The following is a 15,670-nucleotide window of genomic DNA, read 5'->3' on the forward strand; positions in this document are numbered from 1 at the left end:
CATAAATGTTAATATATCTTAACACTCATAGTCATAACAATATATACATTTCAATATTTGATTTCAATATATCATTGGTTTTAATGTGATACATTTTTTTTAATTATTTTTTTCAGTTCTTCAAAGTTGAAATGCATATCTCTCAGTGGAAAATTTATGACGAACATTTTTATTTCAGTGAATTTAAATATTGATAGAGTAAAAAACAAAAAGGGTCAAGAAATGTTTTGGGTTACAATAATTTGAGCGATGTTTGAAACCGTTTCGATAATCTAGGGTTGAGGAAAAAAATAAAAATATATTTTTGGAAACAGAGCAATAAGAGTATTTATTGATAATAATTAAATTAAGAACTAACAAAAGTAATTTTTTTACAATAAATTCTAAAAAATTATGCCGATATTTCTTTTAGAAAGGTTTAATAACTTTTAAAATATTCAAGTTCCTTGCCCTTTCTAAAACCCAAATAATTCTACACGGCAAAATGACATATATTGTTTGAAATCATCGTTTTTCTTCAAGTGTAAAGCACTTAAACTGAGGCCTTTTTATTTTGCTTGGCCGACAAAGGTTCGCAAAACCTTATTAACCAAAACTATTCTCACTCGCAATTGATGCGGGAAAAATTTCTTCGCATTTCACCATAGATATTATACTGAATATATAAAAAATAAAATTATTACACTATTTTTATATCAAAAATATTAAACGCCATCATTATCAATTAAACATTTTATAACTTAATAAATATTTTTTACAGTGCACTCTCCGATATCCAGAAGAACTACTGAAAAAAATGAAATCTTATTATTTGAATGAACAATAAAGGTAGGAAATCTGCACATTTATTTTATTGATCATTTCCTGAAAAAAAAAACATTTATCGTTAAAAAATAAGAAATTTCAGCCCCTTATTTGGTATACATCATTTCGGTTCATACATCGGATTATTCATATATCATTTCGGTTCCTTTCTTGCGAAAATTGCAGGATCCAACGTCAAAGTATGAAACGAATGATTTTTTTACAACGTAAAATACTTGGAAAAGCCTTTTTCAAAATTGTAGTTCACACTTTGATGTTCGGATTATATATTTTATAATTAACAAATTAAAATAATGAATTTTATACTCGTTCCATGAATCTGCAGCAAACTGAAAGTACTGATCTAGCTTAAATTATTTTTTATTTTGTATTTTCAAGAATTCTCGACATTTTTTTTTTTTTTTTTTTTTNTTTTTTTTTTTTTAAGATTTTTCGTAAGGAATTTTTCTCCACCAAAAAACTTTTGTGATCGAACATTAAAATATTTAAAAAAAATTACTTCACTAAAATGTTTCGTCTCACAAAAGAATTAAGAGCAATTCATTGATTTTCATTAATTCGGAATAAATATCGCCAAATAGGCGACTTATTTTTTTTTTTCTAAATATTTAGAATCACTCAAAATGCAAGGGTTATTGCTGTGTTTCAAAATATTTATAGTGGTAGTTAATTTATCACAAAGGTAATAAAAATTCTCCTTCTTCAGTACCACTACTTAAATGCAAAATGTTTCTCCCCCATCCATCGCCTAATCACCTCTATCATGTTTGACCAAACTATTGGGACCATACTTCCCCCAAGTGCGGTTGCCTCCACTGGAAAAAAAGTGGTACGTTCATTCCGACAAATACGTTTGCGTCTGATTTCGTATTTTAAAATACCGCCAGCACTAATTAATTAGCATATTTGAGGTCATCCCTCGAACCATTAAGATTAAGTCCTAGAATGTGAAGATTCGATCCTTGAAATTCAGTCCAGAGTAGTCCTTTTTTTACTCTCTGGATTGTTTGTCTCCAGGTCAGAAGCTTAAAAAAATAATGTAGAAATGAATAATGTAGATGCATAGATAAAATTTTGAGAATTATTAATTTTTTTGTTACCCTATATAAAGTTAAAGATTTAGGTTTTGGTCTAAGTTAAAAGCACTCAAACCTTTTTCTCTCTCTCTTTCTTGGCAGAAGAGTTTCTAAAAACAACTTTAAGATTACAATGGTTAGATTTAAATTATAATAATCAAATTTAAATTATAATGAGATTAGATTTAAATTATAATGATTGCTTTTTATACGAATTCATCGTAATCCCAAGCCGTAAGAATCCCTTCTCAAACCTTTCAATGACAAAAATTAACCATTTAAATGCCGAATTAAGAAAGAAGTTAATCGAAACAACTTGGAATTTGATAAATACACTATTAATAAACACCTAAAGCAAAGAATATTATGGGGAAGAGAAGAATACGAATATATATCCTTTTATTCGTTCCGCAGTGGACTGGTCGTATACACAAGGTTCCCAGTAGAAGACCGAAGTAAAGCATTACTGGGTGCGGTCAGTAAACGAGTGGATGATCACTTTGATCAGCCAGCGTAGGCACCAAGGGGGCGCGGTATCGATCCTCGCTTAACTGTTCTACCGTAAAATGCTCGACTTTGTGTGCAGGTCGTTGAGCTACCGAAGCAGGGGAGCCATCCCCTCTGCTGAGGATCAAAATTGTGATGGCATGTCTTCGGATCATCCACATGGATGTTTCCCAGACCGTCGCCCATAACCCATTGTGAAGCTCTAGTACGGCGTCAAATAAAGTACTTACCTACCTTCTATATTCTTCGCCTGAAGACAATAAAATTTGTTGTTGATGCTGTAGTTCATTTACGTCGCACTAGAGCTGCACAAAGGGCTACTGGCGACGGACTGGGAAACATCCCTGAGGATGATCCGAAGACATGCCATCACAATTTTGATCCTCTGCAAAGGGGATGGCACCCCCCGTTTCGGTAGCCCGACGACCTGCACGTGAAGTCGAGCACTTTACGGTAGAACAGTTTCACAAGGACCAATATCGCACACCCTCGGTCCCTACGTAGTCACTCACCCACACACTGACCGCAGCCAGTGATGCTTGACTTCGGTGATCTGCTGGGAACCGTGTTTTAACGATTACTCCATTAGCGAGACTAAAACAATAAAATAATTTTAAAAAATTTAACTAAATTTTTTCACTGCGTTTTTAACGATGTTCCACTTTTTGGAACATTTCGCGTTAAATATTTTTTACTGACGATGATCAAAATCGTTTAAGCTGTGCTCCAGTCCATACACTTGGTCGGCACAAAACGGTATCCGCTTGGAATTCAATGAAAACGCAAAATATCCATTTTGGAAAATATAATAAATTAAACTTTTGTTTCAGTAGAATATGATTATATATTGACAAGACATTCAACATAGCCAATTATATGCCCGGACCTACTGTGTCCATCCCAGTTTTCTTGACCTTGTGCTTTGGAATGTAGGAGCAAATGATCCCGTAGGCTAGTCTGCGGAACTCCCAGTACTAAGTCCTCGAGCATGCTTGGTATTAATTTTATCGACCCACTGTAAGGATGAGTCAACCTTGTCCAGTCCGAGGATAAAAACAACATTAAGAAACATAAAAATTTGGCCACAAACACTAAGAAAAAAATTTCCACGATCTTGGACGATTTTTATGGAATTTCTCTGATTTTTGTAACCAGGACAAAAAATATTCTCTTACAATGAAAGTGGAAAGGGCACGACAAAATTTTATTTACATATAATTTCTCACAAACAGTTTTCAGTTTGTAAACTGCATCATAAATATTGTCTTTTGCAAATAACTTTTTTTTGCTCCATTTTATTTCAGATTTAGATAGTAATCAAAATTTCTAAAAAGATTTCATTATTGCAAAACAACATCTACCAATGAAAAATAACGTACAAAAACATCTTCATTATTATATTTATTCAAGCAAATTATTTGATTGTAAATCAACCACTTGTCATATGTTTTGACAACACACATGATTTTCTTTGCGTATGTTCAATAAAAAACTAAGTTGAATAAAAAATTTTATGATTTTATTTTTGGAACATTTCGCGATTAAATAAAAATAGCCTTAGCACACAGTAGGATGTTTTTCTCCTTATTTGATTAGTGTGTGATTCAATAGTACATGTTCTGAAATAGTTCAGCTAAGAACCAGCTTTTAGCTTACTCTTCTAAATATTTTTAAATTCTTTTGATCCTATCTACGCTCTTATTTGCCTCAATAGTGATTGGTTGATTATTTTGAATTTCTATGAGCATAATTTATTTTGTTACTTCATTCTTAACATAGATTCTAGGGCCGACATTATAGTATAACATTATTGAAAATCTTTGCTTTCTACTTGCATGAGATTTTAAGTACTTTCACATCACTGATTTTTAATTTTCAATCAGTTTTTCTCTATAAGCTACAGTTTTTATGTAATTGAATAAAAGTACAAACCAGGATTTTTTTAAATACACTAAAGTGTTACAGAGTGACTATTAAGTGCACCCACTTCTCTAGAATGCAAGGCATAGTAGGAAAAAGGCAATAATGCATTTCAGTTTATGATGCGATATATTAACGTCATACTTTTTTTTTTTTATCTTAGTGTTACTTTCAAAAGAACTGACACATGTATGTAGATGTGCATAAACCTATATGTTCTTCATAAACTTTTACATTCAGACAAAAACTAAACAAAAAATACTATTCTGAAAAACAAATTTGTTGTGTTTGAAACAAAATATATTTCAAATTTGAAATCCCCACACCTGAAAATCAAGTAGTTATATAGATGCAACAAAAAATTTGCTCACCAGTGATATAAATAATCATTGGTACATTTATGTTACCGTCCATGTTATGATTTACCGGAATCTAGCATTTCATGGCAAAGTATGACATAAAGTTATTATACACTCTTCATATTCTGACCGAAATTTTTTATGCATAAAATATGAGACATAATATATACGAACGTTGTTTAGTCATTCTATTGAATGTCTTTTCATTAGTCATTCTATAAAATTTTTAGACAATGTGCAAAGTTTTAATCATTACATACTTTGCCAGTTGATTTTAGGGGATATATACAATGACTAGACACTTTATGCAACACTGAATAGGAAAAAATAAAAAATTAAAAAAAATCTAGGATTTTTTTATTCTAATTTTTATTTTATAATTATAAAATATACATCATATCACAACATTCATAAATAATACCACTTTAAAAAATATATACTTCATGTAATTTTTTAAAAATATTCGCAGTTTATACAATATACATATATAGTATTTGTAACAAAATAAGTGCATAATTTGAATTGCTCTAATTTTTTCAAATATGGTGCTTGAAAAATTATTTTTCTCAAACATTTAAGTTAAGTGAAATATTACTTTACTCTTATAATCTCTAAAAATGCTAAAGAGAGAAATTTCATTTACTGTTTAAATCATGGATTTAAATTTACAAAAGAATAAAAGACAACACTTTGAAACAAAATATGACATTAGAAAATGCTAAAAAGAGAAATTTCCTAAATTTAACAGAGACTAAAAGACTACACTTTGAAACATATGACAACAAAAAATGCTAGAGAGAAATTTCATTTACTGTATAAATCACGAGGCTAAATTTATTAGAGAATAAAAGAGAACACGTTAAAACAACATATGACAATAAAAATTAACACTATCTATTTAAAGTTACTTTAAAAAGAAAAGATTATAATTTTAAATATTATGTAAACAAGATTTAGAATGAAAATAATCTAATTATTTTAATTATACAAAACATTTACTTACAGTATATTACAAAAAATGGCATTATTTAAGTACACATTAAAAATAAAATTTGACACTTTTAAATAACGCTAATAAAAATCTTCCTTTCATTTTTATTTTACAAATAATTTTCTTACAGCATATGATGAAAAAATTACATTTTAAAGTCAGATTAAAATAAAAGATTCTTGTTTAGCAATTTAGTTAAAATTAAACATTTTTACACATGAAATCAATGAATGCAATTTTAAAATAAGAATAAATAGCACTTAAAATCAGTCAGTGCTGAAATGGAAAAGGTAATAAAATCGAAATAAATGCATTGACAGTTTAAGAATTTAAGTCTTTAAACATTTATATATATATATATATATATATATATCATTAAATGGCCGTCCGTGCGGACGTCGGATTCGAGAAATTTGTTGTCCGAGAGAACCTTTTGACCGCTGAGGACGGGCAGTTTTTCGAGCCCTGTTTAATGCTTTATAACTCATAAATGGAATCACTGGTATATATATTATTCATTTACTTCATTTTAAATTACTTGAAGAAAAAATTTATGGTTCTTAAAATAATATAGTTAAGATTTTATATTTAAAAAACCATCATTAATGGATACTTTTACTCATTAATGAAATTAAAAAAACAATGAATTTAAATCTTTATATATTTTTGGCCCTGTATAGTCAATTAAGCAAAAGATTATTTACGCTAAAAATATTTGAACAAATCACTGCTGTTAGTTGAAGACAAATCTATAAAGAATGACATTTTAAACTAATATAAATAAACTAAAAAAAATTATAAAACAATTTTTTGAACATATAAATGAACTCTACGAGAATGAAATTCATTTTTACACATATACAAACAAATTAAACAAATATTTTAAATTAACTTTTAGAGCTTAGCTATGTTGTTTAACATAAAATGAACATTAAGCCAAAATACTATTTTAAACATAAAACTTCTTTAGAAATAGTAAATATGTTCTATTAAACACAAACTCATAAAGAACAGTGGTTTAAATTGAGGTAAATAAACTATATTTTAAAATAGGTTTTAGAGAAAATAAATAAAGCCGATGAAATGAAAATCTATTCAGAAAATAAATAAAGCTATTAAATTGATGTCTATACCATACTATATGCACAAAAAGAGTTTAAACATTTTTTAAAGCAAACCATTACAATTTTTAAATAAATACCAGCAAAACATATTTTATAACAATATTAGTTTTGTAGCATTCACAAGAAAATGATATATAAATAAAATTTAAAAATAAAAAAAACTAAACTTAATTTCATTTACCAGAAACTATTCAATCAATTTATGTATATATATATATCCACAATTCGATTCCTCATCCGGCATGAAAGCTTCGCGAGTCAGAATATTTTTTGGGATTGGTTCAGGTTCTGACGTGTTTTCAGAAGATTTGAGCAAAATATACATGTTTGGAAGACTGTGGAATCGTATTAATTCACAAACCCTCCACTCATAACCAAGTTGAACCTCCAGTTTAAAGCTATCATCAACAGGGAAACCTTCCTCAACAATGTATTTTTGAGCCAGACTACGAGGTCTAGCCCTCCATTCATCATAATACAGTTGGTCACTCATGGCGATATCAATATTCGCCCTTTTATTTCTCTTTTTGGCTGTAAAACATAATAACTGAATAAAGAATTTAACATAATTCTAATAAAACATCCACGTTTCATTAAATTATTCATCGTAATCATTAATTTAGTTTAATTAATATATATATATATGTTAAAAAAAATTCCATTTTACTTTTTAACATTTACTACTAGAGTTGATTTCCTTTTTAAATCTTTTTAGCTGTGAAACATAAGTTCATATATGTTTATTTTTATCATTTAAAAAACGTTCTATTGTTTTTTACTTTAAAAGTAGTTAAATTTGCAAGCAGGAAAGGTTTTTATACATGGTTTCTATTAATCGAGATTTCCGATATCCGAGGTACTAGCGGTCCCATTTAGCTCGGATAATCAAGGTCTTACTGTAAGTCATAAAAGTGAAAAAATAAATAGCATGAGTGAAATGCAAAAGTTGTTAATAAATGAAATTCCCTCTACCTTTTTCAAAAAATACCTATTTTTTATATACAAAGAAATTATTTAAATGTAAAATAAAGACATTATCAATATAAAATTAAAGCGTTGCTAAAAAATAGATTCGGATACATTATAATTTAAAGTCCGCATAAATTTAAAATAAATTAATTAATTAAAAACTGTGCAATGTTAAATTTCTAATATTTAAATATCAAATTTGATTAATTACCTGCTTTATAAACTGGCATTTCCTCCCTTAGAACAGTACATTATTTTTCATATTAAAAGAAGAAAAAAAAGAAAATTTAACACAGAAGTAACAACTCCTTATTTAAACTAAAACAATTATCTCTATCTCTAAACAATCAAGTTGCTCTCCTATAACTAATTCTATATTAGATATATTTATTTTAATCTCATTGAGAAACACTATTATAGAGAAAGCAAAAAAATATATATATATATATTCAAGACTTATTATATTTAGAAAAATTTTATCTCAAAATCTAAATATTGTATGTGTTCAATATACATGTACAATATTTTAATACATATTATAAGAATATTTTTAAATGGTGTTCAACTAACAATTGATAGTAATTAAGTTTTATCCTGCAGGGTTGGGGTTTTGGACGTCCTAAACTGGTTTNTAATAAAACATTATACTTTTAAAAACAAATATTCTCCAGTATATTTAATTATCAATATGTTATTCGTTCTATGTTTATTTTACCTCTTAAATATTTGTTCAGATAAAATTTAGACATAATTTGAGTAAAAGTGTTTTGGACAGTTTAAGACAGTTTTGGACAAAGGAGTTTTGGACAGGACGGTTTAAACTGTGGATTATTCCATTCTGTCCTAAACCTTGCCAACCCTATACACTACAGCATTTTTCTAAAATATATTATCACAGTCAATTCCTTTTCCTTTATTATCTCACAGGTTTAGAAGTAGAGCTCGGAAAAAAAAAATTTTCTTACCTGAGATTAATTTAATTTGCATTGACAACATAGAAAGGCTATTATTTAGTCTATAATCAATAAGCCTGATAAAGATGGAGAGGCATGTTTAGATAGCCTACATAAAGAGGCTATTTAGAGATAAAAATCATAATGCATCACTGGCTTCAGAACACAAATGTCTTACAGCATGAATTAAATTTTTAGTAAATTATTGGTTAAGAATCATGGGTTGTTTGATTGTCATTCTAAAATTTAATAGCCTTTGTAATCAGAAAAAATATGTTAAGAAAAAAAAGTTATAAAATATTTGTTCATAATTTCTTAAATAAATTCTTACTATATCCTGAACAAATAATTTTTTAAATAAATTCTTACTAAACCCTGAACAATAATTCTAAAAAGAGAAGCCTAGTTCCATAGTAAAAATTTAGACAGTAAAAAAAAATAGATTCTTTAGAAATAAAAGTGTTAAAATAAAGAAAAAAAATTTCTTTAAAAAAATCTCATCTTCTAATACATATATAATTAAATAATTGATTAATAAAGAAGCTTTGAGAAATATTTTAATATATTATGCATGGTTCAATTTTTTTTTTTTTTAAAGCTTAAATTATATGTAATAAATGGTTTGATGCATGCTAAAAAAGATAGTTTATTACAATAAATGTTTACAATTTCAGTCAGCAATATTCTGATATTTAGTCCTAAAGTAATGAATAATACAATAAAATTAAACCAATTTAATTCATTTACTAATTTTTAATCATAAAATTAAATTCTTACTCATGACAGAAATATCACTTTTAAGAAAATAGGGATAATTAAAATATTTATTCGTTATGTCAGTTATATTTATGTGGCTTTAGCTTATATATATACTGAATAATAGAAGGATAACAACAGGCCGGAGGATGTCTCGTCATTTATTAGTGTTCTTGTTTCTTACAATAATATAATATTGAACAAATTATAATACTGTAAGAAAAATAATCGAAAATATTATTTAAGAATCTTATTCCCTGTGATTCTGTCAAATTCTGATTTGAAACTTGTAATTCAATTGACAAAATGTATAGTTCTTGTGTAAAAGTCGCACTGCCAAAAGATTTCTCAATTAATGAATAACAACAATTTTAATTATTATTAGGATAAATATGGAAAATACGCTTTTTTTCTTTTCTAAATACTACACAAACAAGAATGTCAGATTAATAAATAATAAATCTGTGTTCTTGCTGTTGTTGTTATAACTTAGTTATATATTAAATTAATGATGGAAACAGCCACTGATCAGATCACAAAAGAGTCAGATCAGAAATTTTGATTTGAAACTTGTAATTCAATCCACAAAATGCATAGTTCTCATGTAAAAGTACACACTGCCAAAAAATTTATTAATAACGAATAACAACAATTTAAATTATTATTATCATAAATATGGTTTTTTTCTTTTTTAAATACTACACAAATTAGAACATCAGATTAATAAATCTGTTTTCTTGTTGATGTTGTTATTACTTAGATATAAATTCAACTAATGATGGAAATAGCCACTGTGCAGATCACTGATTTTACATTTCTATAAGTCTTACTAGTTATATAGAATAGCAGTCATTTAATGCAAAAAAAAGAATTATAAAACTTTAAATATTAAATTATAAGTATTAAATTAACAAACCAGTAAAAATAACATGTAAAATAACATCTAATTATATCTATCACAATAAGAATAATGTTAATAACATGTAACAGAAAACTAACTCAAGTCATATTAACTTAGACAGCAAGAACAGAATGTTCCGAGTTCCTGTCTAAGCTATCACCATGAAGTCGATTGGCTAAAGATTCCAATTCTCTAAGTCCATGCTTTGAGAGTTCAAACTTATGAGCGACTAACGTGCGATAAAAATGTATGGCAAAAGCAAGCAAAATAAGGACAACAGGAAACAAAACAATGGTAGTGCACCAGGCAGCCGTAAAACTGTATTCATAAAATTTCACCCAACATAAAATAGCAATTTCCAAGAGAAACAACAATATTCCAAACACTGTAGAAAATGCCCATGCAGTTTCTATGTACCAGTGTAACTTCTCATGGGGTGATTCAGATATAGAACAGGGCATACTTGTTACAGCTTCAATATGAGGTAAAATGCAGGTAGATATCAACAGAGCCAGCATGTGAACCGCAACTAAAAGGGTAGTGCAAACACAAAATGTAATTAGCAGTTCCTCCGGTACTTCTTTGCTGAGTTGGATTTCAACCATGGCCACCTAAAACAGATAATTTTACCATTAAACAATTTTAATAATTAGGAGACCTTCAAATATTACAGAAACATATTTTTGGCAATTTTTTTACTGCCCCTCATCCCTTCTCACTAAAAATAAGCATATCACATACTTCTTTCTTTCTTATGTAAGAAAGCCACAACATACAAATTTTCTAATTTTTTTAGCAACTATTATATTTTGGATTTTTGTAGTTTTAATTTAAGTTTCAATTTTAACTAACAAATATTTTGGGATATTCTTACATTAGCATTAATCATTTTATAAAATAATGATATATAAGAAGACCATATGGAAATCTGATCAACAAATCACTAAAAGTAAGAATTGCGTTGTGATTAATTATGCAAAATTAACGAAATTAACTTTGTGTTTGTGTATAATAAATTTTGATTTAACATTAGAAAGCTAATGTTTAATTCCTTTAGTTTAATTAATTAATTAGTTATTCAGAGGGATTATACATTATCTTCAAGATACTGGACTGCATGTGCATTATCATATTTCTGGTTCATAAATAGTTAAGAAAATGGTATAAAGCACAATCAAATAATGAACGACAATTAGAATTATCAGGGATGAGATTAGCCAAAAGGCAAAAAGCTGAATTTCTACACTAGTAAATTTTACGCAAGCGCAACCCTTTAATAATAAATTCCAGACAGTTTAAGATAATAAATAATGTGTTGGCATGCAATTGTGTACTAATCTATTATTATATAAATGATTACATTGATACTTAACATTTAGTGAAAATAAAAATTACGAATTGAAAAAATAAAGCTGGAAATTATATTTTTCCTCAGTTCACATAAGAGACAATTATTACTTGAAAAACTACCTGGTTTAGCAAATTAAAACTACTGAGAATATACATTAATATTTCATTTCTTTTAATAAATACTGTTATGTGATTTATAGCAAATATATCAGTAATATTACTTTTTAAATTATATTGGGAAAAAAAACTTTAACAATGGACCGAATCATTATGTTCATATTATAGTCTAATCTAACTAGAGCCCTCTGAAACATATCAATAACAGTGAAGTAGAAATATATAGTAACTCCTTAACATACAAAAATTGCTATTTTAGTTTGAAAAATTACATGACAATCAGCAACTGTTTAGATAATTGTTTCTTATTTGATAAGAATTTTGCATTTTATAGCATAAATAACAGCAATTATAAATAAAATTTTGATGATGAATTAACTCTTTTTCCCCCAATTTTTTTTAAAATTAAATCCCTTTTTATGTGATTGCTTTTGTTTGCTATATCTTTTACGTTTGCTATATTTAGTCGTTAGTCCATCTTCAAACATCTTGTGACAAATCCTACTTTTTCTTCCTTGCAAGCCCAGAATGTAAGTTTTGAATATATTCCCTTCCAGTTTCTCAGATGCTGTAAATCCTACATATACTAATAATCGTCGTTAGAAAAACAGTCACCTTTATAGTAACTAATTTTTTTTTAAATTTTACTTCTTACAAGAATCGCGATAGTTGATCTTAAAATTGCGTGAAGATGAATAACAATTATGGATTTTGAAATCACATGAACATGAAACTAGATATATGATTTTGAAAATGAGAAAATACAAACTGGGATATAGAATTTTCAAAACGTGTAAATACAAATCACGATCATAATTTTTAGATCGCGTTATTACGAATCATGATGAATAATTTTTAAATAGCATAAATAAGAATTATGATGCATAACTTTTAGAATGCGTGAATGCGAATTTTAATGTCTTATTTTTAAATCACGTATAAATACGAAAATTAATGTTTGATATTATAATCACATGTGCAAATCAAGACATTGAATTTTAAACACGCATGAATACGAATCGGTCTTAGAAAGGTGTAAATACGAATCACAATATCAGATTTTTAAATCTCGTAAATAAAAATCGCAACGTACAATATTCAAATCACGTGAATAAGAATCGCAACATACAACTTTTAAATCACGCAAATCTGAAAAGCTATATTTGATATTAAAATCGTGTCAGCCGATGGTCGAGTAATTAGAGTGCCTGACTGCAAAGCCTTTGGCTGCTGGTTCGAATCCGGGGCAGGGCATGGATGTTTCACTCTGTGTTTTGTTCTCTATTGTGTGAATGTGGCCCACTCTGTAAAACGGGTATGTGGCAGTGTGGCGTGGGCAGAGCCGGATTATACTTTTCGTAGGCCCTAGGCATAGCCGTTTTGGGGCCATCCCCTCCTTCCCCCACTCCTCCCCTCTTTTCAAAATATATGATAAAAAATTATGTGCATTCAAAAATGAATCAAGATCGTTTGGCATCGCTCGCACTTATGTCTATTGAATACGACATTTTGCGTAGTTTGGAATTCAACAGCATAATACAAGATTTTGTTGAATCCAAAAAAGTAATATACTAGATCATAAGATTCTGCAAAATAATTTATTACCGAAAAATATTATATTTTTATTTGTATCTTCATAATTTTGTGCAAAATACACTTGTTGTTTTTAAAGCTAAATTATTTTTGTCAACAAATTTTTTTCTCCCAAGTTTTTCATAGGCCCTAGACACGTGCCTAGTGTGCCTATAGGTTAATCCGGCCCTGGGCGTGGGTAATGTTGCTCGCCTCCGTGACTTAGGTTCACAGGTGCCCACTGGATAACGTTAAATGAGTAACATTTCTGGAATCATCCTCGGTGAAGAACGTTAAAGTTCAGTGCCTGCCGTTAGGAAAATAATAAATAAATATTAAAATCGTGTGAATAAGAATCGAGATATTAGCAGATTACAGGCTTGGGACCTCTAATAGGCTTGTCAGAAGCAGCGTCGTTTGAACTACGAAAATCGGAGCTATCTGGCGGGCGGGTAAAAATGCGGAAAATCTCATTTGCTTCATGTAAAAGGGGAGAAAATAGCTAAAATAAGTAAAAATGAGGAAGGATTTGTAGCTATGTAGTTTAAATTTTCTGTTTCTTTTCGAAAATCGGTAAATTTTCTGAAAAAGCGGAATATTTATTAAAAAATTTGAAATTTTTAGAAAATCTGAATTTTTGATAAAAAAAAAAAAAGCTGAAATTCAAGAGATAAAAGCGAAAAAAGCGGAAATCCGCTAAAAAGCGGAAAAATCTCATCCCTGAATTATAAACAAAAATGTATTAAAATAAAATCTTGACGACAATTGAAACAGAATACAATTCTTACACTTAAATCAATAATTAGAATAACATTAGAATCTTCTAAAATTCAGTATTGCACCTACCTTACAAAAAAGACAATTTTAAGCAAATTTGACAGTTAGCATATTTTAGGGAAAACAATTATTAATTTACTCAATAAAAATTTGGCTGGGATTTTTAGAGTGAAAACTTATCACGCACATACTAAGTAAATGAGTGTGTAATTATTAGTTTATGAATATGATTTAAATTAATCTTAGGTGACTACATTGCTTCACATATTAAATACTCTAAAACCAAAAAACATGCATCACTAAATAAAAAACAACTTTTAAAATTCAAAGTTAGAATTGAAATGGTGTACTTATCGGAAAAATGGATCTATCGGCAATGAAGGCCATCAGGCCTAAGTTCCTAAAAGGGGGAAAAATTTAGCTGACTACCATGCGCTTGAAAAACAGCGTCATCTGGCATACACTGAAAAGTTCTCGTCTCGTGGCGTCATTCATTCACAGCCATTTACAGCTTATTAGGGAATTGACGTTCGCGTGAAGGGATTTTTAGATCTAAAAAGGGAAATTTGCTAACACACAACCCAGCTGCTAGCCAAATTATGAAACATATTCAAAATATAAGAAGAAATTAAAATATTTATTTACAACTCAAATATTGGTCCGTGATGTCCTGATTTTTTTTTTTTTTTTTTTTAATTGGCAAAAAATTAATATACAACCAGTCAAGGAGAAAAAAAAAAGTTTATTTTTCTTCTGTCTTTTTAAACATTAACACTTATTAACTAACTTTCCCTTAACTATCTACCAAACTCACACGTTAATCGATACATCTCAGTCTCACAAGATGGCTCATGAGTAAAAATTTGTATCAAATATGATTTAATCACAATAATTAAAACAGTTCATCACCATAACACTTTGCTGAATAATAGCAGTCATTTTGTCTACATTATCTGCTCTGATTATATCTTTAACAATTCTTTGGTTATTTTTTTTTTTTAATTGGCGGAAAATTAATATACAACCAGTCAAAGAGAAAAAAAAAAGTTTCTTTTTCTTTTGTCTTTTTAAACATTAACACTTATTAACTAACTTTCCCTTAACTATCTACCAAACTCACACGTTAATCGATACATCTCAGCCTCACAAGATGGCTCATGAGTAAAAATTTGTATCAAAGATGATTTAATCACAATCATTAAAACAGTTCATCACCATAACACTTTGCTAAATAATAGCAGTCATTTTGCCCACATTATCTGCTCTGATTATATCTTTCACAATTCTTCGGTTATGCGATGTCCGACTATTATCTTATTATTCTTCAGTTGATCGGAAATTGGTGACATAGCCTAGCTAGGTATGGTAGTAGTTAGAAGGTTGGGTGTCAAGTTGATTCATGTGGGCTCCAAGTAAAAGAGACAGGCTGTAAGTTGGGGCAAGTGAGACACTTATGAGCGACTAATGTGCGAT

General features: G+C 28.6%; 1 protein-coding gene and 1 long non-coding RNA gene across 2 annotated transcripts in view; one reads left to right on the forward strand and one right to left on the reverse strand.

The window, feature by feature from the left end:
* The window catches only part of LOC139426605 (uncharacterized), a 207,800-nt gene extending 204,031 nt beyond the window's left edge, over nt 1–3,769 (forward strand). The window contains exons 2-3 of the long non-coding RNA XR_011637829.1: nt 761–828; nt 3,713–3,769. This is a non-coding gene — a long non-coding RNA (uncharacterized lncRNA). The remainder of the gene's footprint in view (nt 1–760; nt 829–3,712) is intronic.
* A 5,576-nt stretch (nt 3,770–9,345) lies between these two features.
* LOC107457208 (calcium release-activated calcium channel protein 1) overlaps nt 9,346–15,670 on the reverse strand; it is an 11,989-nt gene continuing 5,664 nt past the window's right edge. Inside the window, exon 2 of the mRNA XM_016075310.3 lies at nt 9,346–10,992. Coding sequence (XP_015930796.1) covers nt 10,495–10,992 — 498 coding nt within the window. The 3' untranslated portion in view covers nt 9,346–10,494. The remainder of the gene's footprint in view (nt 10,993–15,670) is intronic.

This window comes from Parasteatoda tepidariorum, chromosome 9 (assembly GCF_043381705.1).
Source record: "Parasteatoda tepidariorum isolate YZ-2023 chromosome 9, CAS_Ptep_4.0, whole genome shotgun sequence".
In the NCBI taxonomy this organism is placed as follows: domain Eukaryota; kingdom Metazoa; phylum Arthropoda; class Arachnida; order Araneae; family Theridiidae; genus Parasteatoda; species Parasteatoda tepidariorum.